This window comes from Tenrec ecaudatus, chromosome 8 (assembly GCF_050624435.1).
Source record: "Tenrec ecaudatus isolate mTenEca1 chromosome 8, mTenEca1.hap1, whole genome shotgun sequence".
Lineage (NCBI taxonomy): Eukaryota > Metazoa > Chordata > Mammalia > Afrosoricida > Tenrecidae > Tenrec > Tenrec ecaudatus.
In genome coordinates, this window is record NC_134537.1 from 166,465,438 (window position 1) to 166,482,975 (window position 17,538).

General features: G+C 44.4%; 1 protein-coding gene across 6 annotated transcripts in view; it reads right to left on the reverse strand.

Moving 5' to 3' along the window:
- RNF144A (ring finger protein 144A) overlaps nucleotides 1–17,538 on the reverse strand; it is a 190,377-nt gene that overhangs the window by 70,310 nt on the left and 102,529 nt on the right. For 4 of the 6 annotated variants that reach the window (XM_075557143.1, XM_075557145.1, XM_075557144.1 and 1 more), the window contains one exon: nucleotides 7,779–7,924. The exons of 1 other annotated variant lie outside the window; for it this stretch is intronic. In XM_075557143.1, coding sequence (XP_075413258.1) covers nucleotides 7,779–7,913 — 135 coding nt within the window. In that variant the 5' untranslated portion in view covers nucleotides 7,914–7,924. Of the gene's footprint in view, nucleotides 1–7,778; nucleotides 7,925–17,538 lie in introns of those variants that run through there. One more of the 6 variants, XM_075557147.1, reaches the window with a different exon arrangement.

Genomic DNA, 17,538 nt, shown 5'->3' on the forward strand with positions numbered 1-17,538 from the left:
CTAGAAATATATAGATCATAAACATATGAATAGATTTGGGGCTCACACATTCATAATTATAGCTCTATCTGAGAACAACTAGTTCTTATGCCAAGGTCTACTCTATACCCATCCTCATTAACAGATCACTGAAGATGTAAGTATTACAGCAAAAGGTGGGGGGAAAATCAGATGGGGCCCTGCTAACAGAAAGAATACCATCTGGTGTCTTAAAAAGTAGTCACCTGCAAGGCAGAGGAGACCAGGTCTCCAACAACAAAGGTGGGGTGGTGGTGAGAATCACATCACCGTGAAAGAGGGGGAGTGCATGATGGGGACCCAATGCCCATCTGTAGACAGCTGGACACCCCTTCCAGAGGGGTAGGGTGGAGGAGATGGGCCACTCAGGATTCAGTGTAGCAACAATGAAACTCAAAACCTTCCTCTAGTTCCTGAACGCTTCCTCCCCTCCCAATCATCATGACCCCAATTCTACCTTGCCTTGCGGACCTGGTTATACCAGAGGATGTACAGCGGTGCAGTGGGGATCTGGAGGCACAGGGAATCTAGGACAGACGAACCCCTCAACACCAGCGGTGGGAGTGGCGACACCAGGAGGGAAGGGGGTGTAGAAAGGGAGAACCGATCTTGGATATCTATGTGTAACCTCCTCTCTGGGAGATGGGCAATGGGGAGGCGGGTGAGGGGAGACGCCGAGGAGTGTAAGATAAGATATAATAATTATTTATAAACTATCAAGGGACCAGGGGTGGGATCGGGCAGGGAGGGGTTCGGGGGAAAAAAAAGGGAAACCGAGCTGATTCCAGGAACCCAAGTGGAAGGTGAATTATGAGAATGACGAATGCAACGAATGTATAAGGGTGCTTTGCTCAATTGATGTGTGTACAAGCTGTGATAAGAGCCTTATGAGCCCCAATAAAAAGATTTTTTTTAAAAAGTAGCCATCTGCATACCAGCCTGTGTGATCACGAGGTGTCGAAGGGATCAGGTATAAGGCATCATCAGAAAAAAAAAATCTTACCAGAGTGAATGAAGGGGAAGTGCAGAGTGGGGACCCAGGCCCATTTGTCGGCCACTGGAGATCCCCTTGCAGAGGGATCTAGGGGATGAGATGAGTCAGTCATGGTGCGATGTAGCACCGATGAAGAATACAGTTTTCCTCTAGTTCCTAAATGTTTCCTCCTCTCCAACTATCATGATCCGAATTCTACCTTGCAAGTCTGGATAGAACAGAGGTTGTACACTGGTGCAGATAGGAGCTGGAGGCACAGGAAATCCAGGGCGGATTATACCTTCAGGACCAGGGGTGTGAGTGGCGATACTGGGAGGGTAGAGGGTGAGTGGGTTGGAAAGAGGGAACCAATTACAAGGATCTACATGTGACCTCCTCCCTGGGGGACAGACAACAGAAAAGGGGGTGAAGGGAGACGTCGGACAGGGCAAGATATGACAAAATAATAATTTATAAATTATCAAGGGCTCATGAGGGAGGGGGTAACGGGGAGGGAGGGAGGGGGGAAAAAGAGGACCTGATGCAAAGGGCTTAAGTGGAGAACAAATGCTTTGAAAATGATGACGGCAAAGGATGTACAGCTGTGCTTTACACAATTGATGTATGTATGGATTGTGATAAAGAGTCCCTAATAAAATGTTTTTTTAAAAAAGTAGCCATCTGGTGCCCGGCTATCTAAAGATATAGCATCTGGGGTCTTAAAGGCTTGAAGGTAAACAAGCAGCCATCTAGCTCAGAAGCAACAAAGCTCACATGGAAGAAGCACACCAGCCTATGTGATCATGAGGTGTCGAAGGGACAGGTATCAGGCATCATCAGAACAAAAAATCATAACATTGTGAATGAGGGGGGAGTGCGGAGTGGGAACCCAAAGTCCATCTGTAAGCAACTAGACATCCCCTTACAGAAGGGTCACAGTGAGAAGAGCCAGTCAGGGTGCGGTGTAGCAACGATGAAACATTTTAACTTTCCTCTAGTTCCTAAATGTTCCCCACACCCACTATCAGGATTCCAATTCTACCTTACAAATCTGGCTAGACCAGAGGATATACACTGGTAAGATAGGAACTGGAAACACAGGGAATCCAGGACAGATGAACCCTTCAGGACCAGTGGTAAGAATGGCGATACCAGGAGGGTGGAGGGAAGGTGGGCTGGAAAGGAGGAACCAATGACAAGGATCTACAAATAACCTCCTCCCTGGGGGACCGACAACAGAAAAGTGGGTGAAGTGAGCTGTCAGACAGTGTACGATATGACAAAATAATAATTTATAAATTATCAAGGGTTCATGGGGGAGGGGTGGGTGGGGAGGGAGGAGAAAAGGTGAGAAGCTGATACTAAGGGCTCAAATAGAAAGCAAATGTTTTGAGAATGATGAAGGCAACAAATGTACAAATGTGCTTGACACAATGGATGGATGTATGGATTGTGATAAGAGTTGTACAAGACCCCAATAAAATGATTTTTTTTAAGTAGCCATCTAAATGAGGTATCAACTAAAGAAGTCTACACTGAAGATCACACCAGTCTGTGTGATCCAAGGATTGTAAATAATAAAATCCAAGGCAAAAAGAGTACATAATTAGAGCTTAGATTCTATGCACTAGATTGGTAGAAGGCTATGAATGACAATGAAAACCCAAAATCCACTTGCAGGATCCCACATCGTCCAGGAATGTAAATAGCCTGCTATCAGAGTCTTATAAAATCGACTATAGAAAAGGCAGTTACTGTATATATTTGTGGATAAGCCAAGTTTTTCAGCACATTTTTTACACAGGTTTTGTGGTAAAATTAGGTGCCTCAGCTGATACTCAATTCAGCTTATACTCGAGTATATACGGTAAATTAAAATGTGGCACTTTATCAGTTGATCTACCTTCTGATACATTTTAAAGTTATTTCTTTTTTAATTTCTTCTGATTTCTTTTAGATTGAAGTTTTTCTCTATTTTTATTTGGTTGTTATTTCTGGGTTGTTTGTTTTGTTTTGGAATTTGCTTGTTTCTTATGTTGTATGATTTTCTGTATATAAAATCCAGGTTAGGTAAATGTAGAGACAGTAACCGGATTAATAACTACCTACAGTTGTCACTTGAGAGGTTGGGGAAAATGGGGAGCTAATAATAATGAGTACAAGAAAGAAGAAAATGTTTTAAAATTGACTGTGGTGATGATTGTACAACTCTTCTTAATATGATTTAACTGTTGACTAGCATCTAGTGTCCAACAGACTTATCTTAAAACAAGAAGCCACCTAACTGAGGCACCAACTAAGTCTTTGTGGAGAGAACATGATGTGAATTATTTGTCAATAAACTCTTTTCAAAATTCATTTTCATTCTGGGCTAAAATGCAACCATTGACGATATCTGATAAGGCTCACAATCTGTAAATCCCTGAAGCCTACTATAGTCCCTGAAATATGTGTGGTGCTAAGATAATTTGTGGAGGCCTTTTAATTCCTTATCCAACAGATTGCTCCCCCACCCGAATACCATCATACACTCAGGGCCCTCATCAAAATCGCACATTACAATGAAAGCTACAACATGCCCTGTTGTTGTTGATTGGTGCCTTGGTTGGTGCTGACTCGTTGATCCTTATGTACAGCAGAAGGAAACACCACTGGCCCTGTGCCATCCACACAATTGTTCTTAGGTTTCAACCCACTGCTGCAGCCACTGTGTCAATCTGTTTCGATGAAGGCCTTCATCGCTTTCGTTGCCCATCCCCTTGACCAGCATGAGGCACCATCCGAGCTGCGCGGCAAAGGCGTGGCACTGACTGGTAGGCACAACTTCGTCATGCCCAAATACATTTGGGAAATGCAGTTCAATAAACAGTCCATATCCACTTGGGCTTCCTCTGTGCTTTCTGCATGACTTTAGGCGTCCCGAATGTCTTGGGTGGTGACGTAGAAAGGGGAACAGCGCACAGTGGTTAGAAACCCAGGGAACCTAAAACGTACTAATCTTACTTTTCCTAGTGTGACTTGTAAGGGACATATCCTTCAGATCACAGGTTTGGCCCACACAGCCCCCAAGGTCTTCTTTTGTGTTTTAACTCTTCCGCAGTTCAAAGCTGCAGCTGGAACAAAGGGTAAGGGAAGCAGGTCTGCAGAAAAGCTGCATGGGACCAGAGCTTGGCCTACGTTCTCTCCCCTTGAGGGCCATGGGCTCCCTGTGAAGACCGTTACACAGAGGGTCAGAGGTCGCCCGTATTCTGAAATAAGGAGCTCTGGGGTCACAGCACATATCGTAACTAAAGGCTGGGGTTGAACGCCCCGCAGGCTCCAGGGGAGAAAGTCCCAGGTGAAATCTCGGCTTCTGCTGAGATGTAAGAAAAGCACGGTTGTCAAGTTGACTCTGGCTCACAGGCCAAAGCCGAACAACTCCACAAGCTTCCAAGGCTATAAGTCTCTATGAAAGCTGATTGTAACACTGTTCTCCCCAACAGAGTCCACCTTTCGGTTAGCAGCCAGCACTTCACTAACTGCCAGCAGGGCTCCCCCACAAAGACGACAGCAGTTCCATCCTGCTGCGTGTGGTCCCGGAAAACTGACACAGCACCTGTCCCCAAGTCTGAAGGACAGTGGCACTACCCTACAAGCAAGCTTTCCCCACTAGCTCTGTCTGCTCGGATATAAATTTATTTCTGAACTCCCTGCAGCTCTCTCTCTCTCTAATAATTATTTGTTTGGGGAAGAATGCCTCCTATTCATTTTCTATCATCTCCTCTGCATACTTGTGCCACTCCCTGTCTTTCCTCCAGGGACAGGACAGTCACCACCCCTGCAGCCTCTTTTCCAGGGCTCTTCCCCAACACCTGCCCAGGCCTGAGGACTGGAGAGTGACAGAGAGGAAACTGTCAGAAGAAATGACTGTCGAAACGTCAGCCGGCATCAGCTCCTCCCCAGCCTCAACCCCCAGCCTCAACCTGTCCTTTGCTTCCCCCACAGGGATTCAGAGACAAAAGCTACAATCTTTCTGACATTGTAATTCTCCATCGTCTACCAACCCATCTCTAAGAAAATCATGTGGCTTCTGCTTTTACATTTAACAACTTAAATTGTTTGGTCTGAATTAGGGTGTTTTTTGTTTTTTTCTCCATTTCTCTTAAAATAGAAAACCAAAACCCAGGAAAAATGAAAACACGACACAGAGGGTTGTGCTGGCAGGCCTGGGAGGAGACCTGGACTGTCTCCAGGGGAGGAAGACAGGCTGCAGGCTCGTGAGGGTCCCCCGTGGGAGGTGGGAGCATGCACGTGACTCTGACAGACAGCAAACTCGTCCAAAGCCACAGTATGCACAGGGGAAGCTATACAATTGGTTAAGACTGGAAGAGTTCCCTTCCGGCGAGAGAGGCAATTTTGCATAAAGCTCACTTGTGTGGTCCATTTCAGCATTATGGAGATGCTCGACCCTGCTGGGAGTGGGAAAGGGCTCCACTGCGTTCGGACGGCGGTGAAGGGCTCCCCCTGCCCTCCGTTCGGACGGCGCGTGAAGGGCTCCCCCTGCCCTCCGTTCGGACGGCGGTGAAGGGCTCCCCCTGCCCTCCGTTTTACTTTCCTTCCCTTCCCCTCGGCTCAAACAGTCAAAAGCAACTTCCTTCGCTTCTTGCTGAAGTGGCTTTTCGGAAACGTTAATGAGGCCCATTCCTTAGGTTGTCAGCTACAAATATTAAGATGGATTCACATCAATTCAATTCACGACGGCGAGGCATCGGAGCGCACACAGAGTGAGCTACAATTCTTCTCCCCGGAAGGACGTTGGAGCCTAGCATCAACAGGGATCAGAGAAGGCACACTTGAGTCTTTTAAAGTTCAGACTCTACCCATAAAATAAAGGTCGGATTTGCTGTGTGCCTGTTACACAGAGATCATGAGACACAGTAAAATAAACTCTGCAAAATAGACACAGGAGAGAGAAACACATCTAGTGTGACAGGCTATTCAACACTTTGAATCAGATTGAAATGTAGACATTTTGAAAATACATAAGTTGGCAGTTCATAATGTACATATGCAATAGCAGTTCAGGTAGAAAGTGAACTTAAAAAAATAAAATAAAAAGAAGAAAGAAATTTCTGTTTTCTTAAATTTTGAAGAACTTTTTTTCTGTTTATTTGTTTCCTTTAAAAGAAAATGAGATTTTATATATATACATATGTGTGTGTGTGTGTGTGTGTGTGTGTGTGTATGCCATAGTGAATGAAGGGGGAAGTGCAGAGTGGAGACCCGAGGCCCAAGTGTCGACCACTGGAGATCCCCTCACAGAGGGGTTTAGGAGAGGAGATGGGTCAGTCAGGGTGCGAGGTAGTACCGATGAAGAACACAGCTTTCCCCCAGATCCTGGATGCTTCTTCCCCCCAACTACCATCATCCGAATTCTACCTTGCAGGGCTGGATAGGGCAGAGGTTGTACACTGGTGCATATGGGAGCTGGAGGTACAGGGAATCAAGGGTGGACGATACCTTCAGGACCAGGGGTGTGAGGGGCGATGCTGGGAGAGTGGAGGGTGAGTGGGTTGGAAAGGGAAACTGATTACAAGGATCCACATGTGACCTCCTCCCTGGGAGATGGACGGCAGAGAAGTGGGGGAAGGGAGACTCCGGATAGGGCAAGATATGACAAAATAACAATCTGTGGATTATCAAGGGCTCATGAGGGAGAGGAGAGCAGGGAGGGAGGGGGGAAAAAAAGAGGACCTGATGCAGAGGGCTTAAGTGGAGAGCAAATGCTTTGAGAGTGATTAGGGCAAAAAAAGTACGGATGTGCTTTATACAATTGATGTATGTATATGTGTGGATTGTGATAAGAGTTGTATGAGCCCCTAATAAAATGTAAAAATAGAAAAGAAAAAAAAGAAAATTATTAGGGCAAAGAATGTACAGACGTGCTTTATACAATTTATGTATATGTATGGATTGTGATAAGAGTTATATGAGCCCCTAATAAAATGTTTTTTAAAAAAAGAAAATGATATTAAAAAGAAAATCTAAAATCTCATTTTTCTTTTCTGAAGAATAAAATTTTGGGTCCAGTTTGAGCTGTTGTAAACAAAACTGAACAAGAAAAATGAAACCTCACTGCCATCAAGTCCCTTTCAACTCCAGAGGCCCAATAGGACAGATTACAGCCGCCCCTGTGTTTTTCCAAACTGCAAATCTTTATGGGACTAGAAAGCCTCACCTGTCTCCCAGGGAATGACTGACTGGTGGTTCCAGTTAGCAACCCCAAGTATAGCACCCCCAGGCCATCAGAGTTCCTTCTGATGTCAACAGAAGTCCTTATATTCATTGAAAACATTCATTTGGCCCTTAGTACAATGCTGGCTACATCTTAAGGAAATTTGCATGTGATATCCAGATGTAGACATTCAAAATTAGCATTAAAGCAATGAAAAATAACATGAGCAAATGAATAGTCTAGCTGGGCACCAGTACCTCTTGTACCCTTAAGAACGTGAATATTAGAATTAAAAAATAAGTAAAACCACTCAGCCACAACAGAGTTTCATAAATCGAGTTACTAACTTTAAATCTGGTTTGAGTGATTTCTTTTGCATCACAAACAATGGCAGTGGAAAGCTTCACTTCTGGAGTCAGGCTCAGAGAAGAAACCCTTTAACAACTAGATAGTAATGAAGACTGCCGTCACACAAAAGTTAAGCCAACGGTTTGCTGGACGTGTCTAAAAGCTGAAGTAAAAACGCTCATCCTGAAATCATTTCAAACGTGTATTTCATCTGAGAAGACGAACCAGAGTACAGAAGATGCATTGGCACTGGGCTATAGTCGTCATCTGCTCCACTGGATACTCTCCGAGGCAGAGCTTGCACGACACCAGTGGGTCGAGGGCCAGGTCCCATGTGGGCCGGTACCGTGCTGTGGTCATTGCAGAACAATCTGAAAGGAGAGAAGCAGAGCAGGTCACACCCCTCTCTTACGGCCTCCATCTAGAACCAAAGGCTGTAATCGCATCCTACTGGCTGGAGCTAGGCCTCAGGGAGGTGACAGCTTGTCCCATGGCCTGGGCTCAGGAATTCATAAACTCATTTGCTTCCTCTAAGAAGCTTCAACAGAGTCAATCACTGGGATCTTGTGGTTATTTCCTTTACCACTGGGATGTCAATTTTCATGTTCTCCATCAAAGTGATAAACAATCCACCCCACTCCAGACCTTTTCTCTACCCTCCAAAATGCTTTTTAGTAAGATACCTCCTACCATCCATGCACATAACATAGTCTAGATGAGGCACTGAGGACAAAAAGGTTTTATTAAGATACAAGTTGATTCAAGTGAGTTGCAATCCAGTTTCTTTGGTTTACACACTGCTGAGAAATTAGTCAATGAAGTTTTCCCCATCATTTCTCTGGGCCTCTGCTCTTTCTGTCTTCTCCATATGAAGTCCACCTTCTACAACTGGCCTCCATCTATGCCACCCAAATTTCACCTGGCCTCCCAGAACCAGAAGTAGTTAAGCTACTTCTACTAAGACCTGAACGATGTACTCGGATGTGAATTTCAGAATGGCAAGAGCTTTTGTTCCCCTGGGTGGACCAAGTGCATCAACAATGAGTGGCATAGAGTTGGCGCTCAACAAATAGCCATTGAAACACTCCTCATTTCCTCAGCCTGCGCAGACATTCTCTGGCCACATCCTAATTCCGGAATGGTCACGGTCTCTTTTCCTGTAACACCATGCATTATTCTACTGCCACGCTTCGATTTTACTACAATTGTTTGGAAAATTCTCTGTTTCCTAAACCAATGATCAAATAAGACATGTTAACCTCCAGTTCATAACTCAACATCAGGCCCATGGTGAGCTTCTAATAACGGCTTACTTACTGAATAAACACATTCCTGCATCTAGGGATATCGCATGGGGAAATCCTTGGCCCTTGACTAATGGTACTTATTTTGTACCTGCAATAGTTTGTATGTGTTTTATTGTACTAATAGTCCTTATACCTCAAAAATCTATGTCCTTGACCTCGGGATAAGAAAAGATGGAGACAATATTTCACATCAATGCTGATCTGAACTCTCCAGACTTGCTTCCCAAAATTCAAGATCAAAATCGATTTAGATAACTTGGTATCCTTCAGCACATAAACTCACTTTCTGGACAGATTTGGAAAACAGCATTGCTCTTCTTGTTAGGCACCCCCCACTCATGGTGACGCCCTGTGTATGGTCAGGGGCGTCCATACTGTGTTTCACAGAATGAAACACAACCTCAGCCTGCACCACCCCCATAGGTGTGCTTGCGTTGGAGCCGACGGTTGCAGGCACTGGGTCAGTCCATCTTGTCCAAGCTCTTCCTAGTAGTCTGCAAGGCCCTGAAAACATGGCCTGTCTCATCCAAAACCATACTGGACACCAGGGGGCTATGTGTATAACCAACTTACATCACGTGGGAAGGGAAATCAAAAGAAAACTTCAACCTGCAACATACATAAAAGTCACCAGTATCTTCAGAGGATTCGGACAGTTACTACCTTCAAGTCTTCAATTCAATTCAGAAGATACTTTAATATTAAAAATGTTCATTGATAACAAAAAGCAATATGTGGCCATGTGTCCTGTAAGTGGTAAAGACACTTAGAAATAAGAATAAGTACTGCCCAGAGCCCTGGTGGCAGAGTAGGACATCAAACCAAAGGTCAACAGTTCAAATTCATCAGTTGCTATTGAGGAGAAAGAGAAGACTCTGCTCCCATAAAGATTGACAGCCTCCGAAAGCTACAGAGGCTGCTCTGTCCTGTCAGGTTGCTCTGAGGTGTAATTGACTTGACGGCAGTGGCTTTGGTTTGGGTTTCGCATAGTCAGTAAAAACCCAGTGGTAGAAGTGAGTCCTGAGTTTAGAAGAGTGCTTTCATTCACACAGATGAGAAGGAGCAGACAATCAAACTAGAGGAACAAAGACGCTCCCACCACTCACTGTCCAGCAGGGGATGGAGGCAACACAGGGGGACAGGACAAGCTGTGACCTGTCATCCGAGTGACATTTTAAAGTTAAGTTTGTCCATTACTAGTGCAGCGTATAGGTATTGAACCATTTGAGCCTGATAATCTCCATCTCACAGGATCACTATGAGGATTAAAAGACATCATGCTTCAGCATAAAGTGCCTGGCACCCATATTAAATGCGTCATAAAAATCAATGCCTTTAGTCCTCTTCCCTTGTGATATTTCATTTAGCCACAGTTTTATAACTCTTTAAGGATCTATCTCATAGTACCACTATTCTCTACAATTAGATGTTGAATTTTATTATTCTGTGTAATTACTGCTAGCATCAATGTGTTGTGCATGTGTATATAGCTGTGTGTGTACACAGAATTCTATGTGTGTATACACATATATTAGTTGTTATGGAGTTGATGTGACTCATGATGGCCCAATGAATGCTGAGCTGCCCTACTGCAGGGTGTGTGTGTGTGTGTGTGTGTGTGTGTGTGTGTAGAGCAAGCCTACTGCAGGGGGTGTCCATGCTGTGTGTGTGTGTGTGTGTGTGTGTGTATGTGTAGAGCAAGCCTACTGCAGGGGTGTCCATGCTGTGTGTGCACAGTAAACCTGCTGCAGGGGGTGTCCATGCTGTGTGTGTGTGTGTGTGCAGAAAGACTGCTGGAGGGGTGTCCATGCTGTGTGTGCAGAGTAAGCCTACTGCAGGGGGTGTCCATGCTGTGTGTGTGTGTGTGTGTGTGTGTGTGTGTGCAGAAAGACTGCTGGAGGGGTGTCCATGCTGTGTGTGCACAGTAAGCCTACTGCAGGGGGTGTCCATGCTGCTGTGTGTGTGTATAGAGTTAGCCTGCTGTACGGGGTGTCCATGCTGTGTATGTGTGTGCAGAAAGACTGCTGGAGGGGTGTCCATGCTGTGTGTGCAGAGTAAGCCTACTGCAGGGGGTGTCTATGCTGTGTGTGTGTGTGTGTGTGTGTGTGCAGAAAGACTGCTAGAGGGGTGTCCATGCTGTGTGTGAAGAGTAAGCCTGCTTCAGGGGGTGTCCATGCTGTGACCTTTCAGAAGCAGATCACCAGGCCTGCCTTCAGAGGTGCCTGAGAGGGGGTTTTAACAGTCAAACTTTGGCTAGTACTCAAGCACTTAACCATTTGTATCACCCAGGAAGATGGATAGATAGACACACACACAACCTTATCACCTTCAAAGTACTCTCCATTATACTAAATACATTTGTCAAATCTGTGATTCCATTCTTGGAAACATTTTTTAATCCTTTTATTAGGGGCTCGTACAATTCTTATCACAATCCATACATACATCCATTGTGTCAAGCACATTCATACATTTGTTACCATCATTCTCAAAACATTTTCTTTCGACTTGAGCCCTTGGTATCAGCTCATTATTCCCCTCCCTCCCCAATCCCTCACGAACCCTGGATAAATTAAAAATTGTTATTTTGTAATGTCAGACATCTCCCTTTACCCATTTTTCTGTTGTCTGTCACTCAGGGAGGAGGTTATATGTAGATCCTATTGACTGGTTCCTCCTTTCTCCCTGACCTTTCCCATACCCTCCTGGTATCGCTACTCCCATTATTGGTCCTGAGGGATTTATCTGTCCTGGATTCCCTGTGTATCCAGCTCTCATATGTACCAGTGCACATCCTCTGGTCTAGCCAGATTTGTAAGGTAGAATTGGGATCATGATAGTGAGGGGGGGGAGCATTAAAGCACTACAGGAAAGTTGTATGTTTCATCGGTGCTTTACTGTATGTTGACTTGCTCGTCTCCTCCTCACAACTCTTCTGTAAGGGGGTGTCCAGTTGCCTGCAGATGGGCTTTGAGTCTCCACTCCGCACTCCCCTTCATTCACAATGATATGTTATTTTTGTTCTTTGATGCCTGATACCTGATCCCTTAAACATCTCGTGATCACACAGGCTGGTGTGCTTCTTCCATGTGGGCTTTGTTTCTGCTCAGCTAGATGGCCACTTGTTTATCTTCAAGCCTTTAAGACTCCAGACGCTATATCTTTTGATAGCTGGGCCCCATCAGATTTTTTCACATTTGCTTATTCACCCGCTTTGTCTTTAGTGGTTGTGTGGGCAAGGTGAGTATCACAGAATGCCAATTTAATAGAAGAAAGTATTCTTGCATTGAGGGAGTACTTGAGTAGAGGCCCAATGTCCACCTGCTACATTAATACTAAACCTATAAATATATGCACATAGATCTAGTTTCCCATCATCATATATAAATATATTTATATATGTACATACCTTTATTTAGACCTCCATCAGTGCCTTTGCCTCCTAGTTCTTTCCTCTATTTCCTTTTACTTTCCTCTTGTCCCACTGTCATGGTCAGCCTTCATTTGGGTTTCAGTAATTCCTCTTGGTTACATTACCCTTGATCATGCCCTACCAGGCCTCCTACACCCTCCTTGCCATCAATTTTGGATCACTTTTTGTTCCCTTGTCCCTGAGTTTGTTAACACCCACTTCATTTTGGAAACATTTTTCAAACTCATCTATTTGGATGACTGAAAGCACCTCCTTTTTTTGCTCCTTCACCTCTTCTATGTCTTCAAAACACTGTTAGGTGCATGGGGCAAGAAAGGCATGCTGGCTTTTTCCAAAAACTGGCACACTGAGCTGGCTGTGTGAGCAGGTGCACTTTTTTTTTTTGAGCAGGTGCACTTTTGTGGTGGCAAGTCCCCTGCTACAAATCAGGTCTTTTGGGTCATACAGATTTACAATCTTTTCGGAACCTCTAAATAGAAACCTTGACTAACAATCTGACCTGGTAGAACGAACTCCAAATACACTCTATGTTGAAATTCTTTCCATTCAGGAAGTTGACAGACGTCCTGAATGAAGTTTGTCGTCAATTGACATTTCACCTTTTTTGAAACGAGAAAACCACTCATACACTTGAGTTTTTCCCATAGCGCTGTCCTTGCGAGCTGTGTTCAACATCACAATTCTTTATGTGCATTTTTCCCAAACAGGAAACAAAATTTCACAGCCACCGCTGTTCTCTTAAATCAGTTAACACTGGAAACAACGTTCAAGTGAACCTGTTTTTACAAAAAGTTCACTGGGACCAGAGAGAACCTTCCCGGGCAATGCCGCGTGGCGCACTAACTCAGAGTGAGTTGCTGGATGCTCTCACCTAGCAGGAAAAATGCAAACTTCAAAATGCCACGACACCCGGTACAATTCTGGGTTGTTTGGGGTTTGTTTGTTTTTTTTGGAACCCCCTCATATCTCCTGCCAATCCCAAGAGCCATCAGGGAGCTGCTAACATTGGATGCATTCTTGTATTCCTTGAGCTAACCTTGAATGTATTCGGTTGCGCATCTAACAGCCTGTGGTCTTCCTGTTTCATCTTCCTGTTTCCTGTTTGTCATGGGTTGCTTCCCTAGAGAGCCCAGCCCAGGGCAATGCCCCACAAAGCACTCGTCCAAGAAAAATGATGTTTCATTGGGTAAACCTGCTGCGCAAGGCCTCTTTAAAAAATTTAAGGCAGAGAAATACAACCTGGGCTTGAATTCTAACTTAGGTAATGTTTATGCATTTTAATCCATTCCTTTTATCATAAGGGTGCAGGAGAAGAAATCTATTTAAAGATCCTGGAATATGTAACTTGTTCAGCAAATGGAAGCCTGATTCTGAATAGGGTTAAGAGTCTGAGCATCAACCTATACAGGCTAAAAAGTGGAGTAAAGTTTATGAGCAAGGAAAAGATACGAGGAAATTAGTTTTTAGTAAGTTCCATATGGTGGTTGTAACCCTAACCTAAACCTCTTAAAGTCCCCTGCTTTTCAGGACCAGAAGACCAAGGGCCAAACTGTGTTATAGAACGTCAGAATGCTCAGGTGGTTCAGCATCCCATCTGACCCCCCACAGCACCACCATGCACCCTCCCCAGGGTGGGGCACAGCAGCGTCCTGAGGAACACCTCTGCCATCATGAACAACGTTCAGTGTTTATCCTGGACCTGTTGATCCCTCCTCACTTGTTCCGCATTCCCAGGACTGTCCTCTCCCTTCCCAGCTCGGGCTCTTGGCTCACTTTCCTGTTTACAACTTCTCTGACGTGACACTTAGCACAGCTTGGAGGCTTGACCTCTTTGGCTTCCTCTTCCCCTTCATGAACTTTACTCAATCCGCAGACAATGGGGCTTCATTCAACATTGGGCGAACGTGATTCCAGGGCCCCTTCCTTCAGGAAGCCTCACGGCAACATTCTAGTCCAGAGCCATGAGCTAAACTTGAAGTAGTTCAAATTCTAGTTTCCTGGTAAATAAGTTGGTATTCTTTACCTCTAGATAGATATTCCCTGAAGCATGCTCACAATTGTGATTCCAATGGCAACAGGATACATTTTATTTCTAAATACACATTGTCGAAGGCTGGTAGATACCTTTCAGCACACAGGATGAGTTCAATGTGATGCTGCAAACACACGGGAAATAGGAATTTGCTAAGAGAACCACAATGCACAATACAAGAAAAAAACAGTCTTTGTTTCCTAATGTGAATGCCAAGTCATATGAAGAAACAACCCATTTTAAGAGCATCTGACCATAAGTATTATTCAATTTAAGTAATTCAAAATGCTTACAAGGAAACTTCCTTATTAAGCACGAATCTGTCCACAGGGTTATGAATTGTGTTGGAGGCTGAATGTGTATAGAAATGACAAAGAGTTAGGAAGAAAAATGATGCTTTCAGTGAGCAACATATTAACATAAGAACAGATGTAGCTGTTTGTCCAGAACCATCCATCCCTTGGCTTCTGGAGCTGCTGGGCTTCCAGGAGTCCATAGCCCACCACTCACCTTCACCCTTGCAAAGCAAAACAAAGGGAAAAGGCTCTCAGTCAATAGTTAGCCACCCTTTCCTCTCACGGCTATCTCCAAACAAATCTCTGCTCTCAGGGTGGTTGGTCACACCGCTGTCTTTTACACAGGCAAACTCCCTGTCCCCTTCCCACCACTTCAAATCCTACCATCCTTTTTCATGCAGACACACCGTGTTCTGCAAAGCCTTCTGTGGCTTCTCCAAACTCCCCCTATCTCTCTCTGTTTCTGAGTCTCCTCTGTATATGTGATCTCTCAGGGGCTCTCGGAGTGTGCTTCCCAGTATTTCCTTTAGAACCGCCTAAAATGCAGTGCCCTCGTCCCAACTGAGACCTACTAAAACCAAAACCCCAATCTGTGTTAGAACAAGCCTTTCAGGGAACGCTGTTTCACCATGAAGTTTCAGAACCACAGGTGTGTATCATTCCACTTGGTACCATATCTTAGTCCTGGCCCAACTGCCTCCAAAGGCCATACAGGCCCACGTTTGGCACAGGCACAACTTCTGATTAAAACTGACCATTTTCTGTCTGCCAGTCATTGTGCTGGATTCCGCATGTTAATATTCATTTATTCGCTTTTTAGTTTAAACTTTATTGGCATTCTAATTCATGTACCATACAATTGATGGTTAAAATATATTCACCAGTGAGATCACGAGGTGCCAAGGGACCAGGTATAAGGCATCATGCAAAAAAAAAAGATGTATGTATGTGTGTATGTATATATATGTGTGTATATATGTGTGTATATATATATATATATATACCATATTAAATGAAGGGGGGAGTGCAGAGTGGAGACCCAAGGCCCAAGTGTCGGCCAATGGAGATCCCCTCATAGAGGGGTTTAGGAGAGGAGATGGGTTAATTAGGGTGCGAGGTAGTACCGATGAAGAACACAGCTTTCCCCCAGATCCTGGATGCTTCCTTCCCCCAACTACCATGATCCTAATTCTACCTTGCAGGACTGGATAGGGCAGAGGCTGTACACTGGTACATATAAGGGCTGGAGGCACAGGGAATCTAGGGTGGATGATACCTTCAGGACCAAGGGTGTGAGGGGCGATGCTGGGAGAGTGGAGGGTGAGTGGGTTGGAAAGGGGGAACTGATTACAAGGATCCACATGTGACCTCTTCCCTGGGAGAGGGACAGCAAAGAAGGGGGGAGGGGAGACTCCAGATAGGGCAAGATATGACAAAATAACGATGTATAAATTACCAAGGGCACATGAGGGAGGGGGGAGAGGGGAGGGAGGGGGGAAAAAAAAGAGGACCTGATGCAAAGGGCTTAAGTGGAGAGCAAATGCTTTGAGAATGATTGGGGCAGGGAATGTATGGATGTGCTTTATACAATTGATGTATGTATATGTATGGATTGTGATAAGAGTTCTATGAGTCCCTAATAAAATGTAAAAAATGAAAAGAGGAGAAAAAAATGATTAGGGAAAAGAATGTACAGATGTGCTTTATACAATTGATGTATGTATATGTATGGACTGTGATAAGAGTTGTATGAGCCACTAATAAATTGTTTTAAAAAATTAAAATATATATATATTAAAATTTAAAAATATATATATTCAAAAGAGTTGTGCAACCAGCATTCGTCTTGAGGAGCCCCTGTGGCATAGTGGGTTATGTGTGTGGCTGCTGACTATGAGGTCAGAACTTTGAAACTACCAGTCACCCTGAGAGTGAGAAGGAATGAGGCTTTCTACTTCTGCCCAGAGTTACAGTCTTGGAAACCCACCCGGGCAGTGGGACTCTGTCCTACAGGGTTAGGGTCAATATGAGTTGGAATCTTCTCAATGGCAGTGAGTTTTTGTTTGGGTTTGGATTTTGCTTTTGGTTTATTCTTGACCGTAATTCCCTTCAGGGTGGCTTTCCAATTCTACAATATATGTATCTGTTTGCCCTGAAGAAATTATTCAAAATAAAGAAGTGCTTTCTATCAATATTGACCATGCTGGGTACAGGTAAATGCCACATACTAATACATATATTATTGATCACTTAATATGTATGTGGTATTGTTCAGCACTTGCATATATCATTTCCTTCAGCCCTCATAGTGACCCTGAGATGTCAATCGTTTGCTATTACCCCAGTGTGATGGATGAGGACAATATGGGAAGAGGGTGACAGTAACTTCCTCTAGCATGAACCACTGTGTCTGCATGGCCCTAAAGAAGCATTTGATCACTTTGTTTGGGTAGACTGGAGAAACAAATTCATAAACACACATATGTATATAAGAGAGAGTTTTATATAAAGGGTAATTGTACATTAGGAAAACATCCCAACCCATTCCAGTGCCAGGCCATAAGTCTGATATTAGCCATATGTCTGATACCAATCTATAAAGTCTTCAGACTCACAAAACACATGCAATGAAGCCAAATGCAGGACGATCACTGGCCAGTGGGTAGAAAGTCTTTGGGTCCAGTGGCATTGTAAGCATCTCAGCATTGGCAGGGGTCTCTCTGTGGCTTCTACAGCTCAGAGGTCTGGTTGCATCCATGTGGCTTGTCCGCCTCAGGGTACTAGGGTAGTTCCATGTGTCTTGTCAGCTTCAGTGTCTCCCAGGGAGTGGCAGAGACAGAAGTGTCTCCCGCCTCCAAGGAGGAAGTACCAGATTTCCCAGAATTCTCAGGAGAAGGCGATGCCCACACAGAGGCCT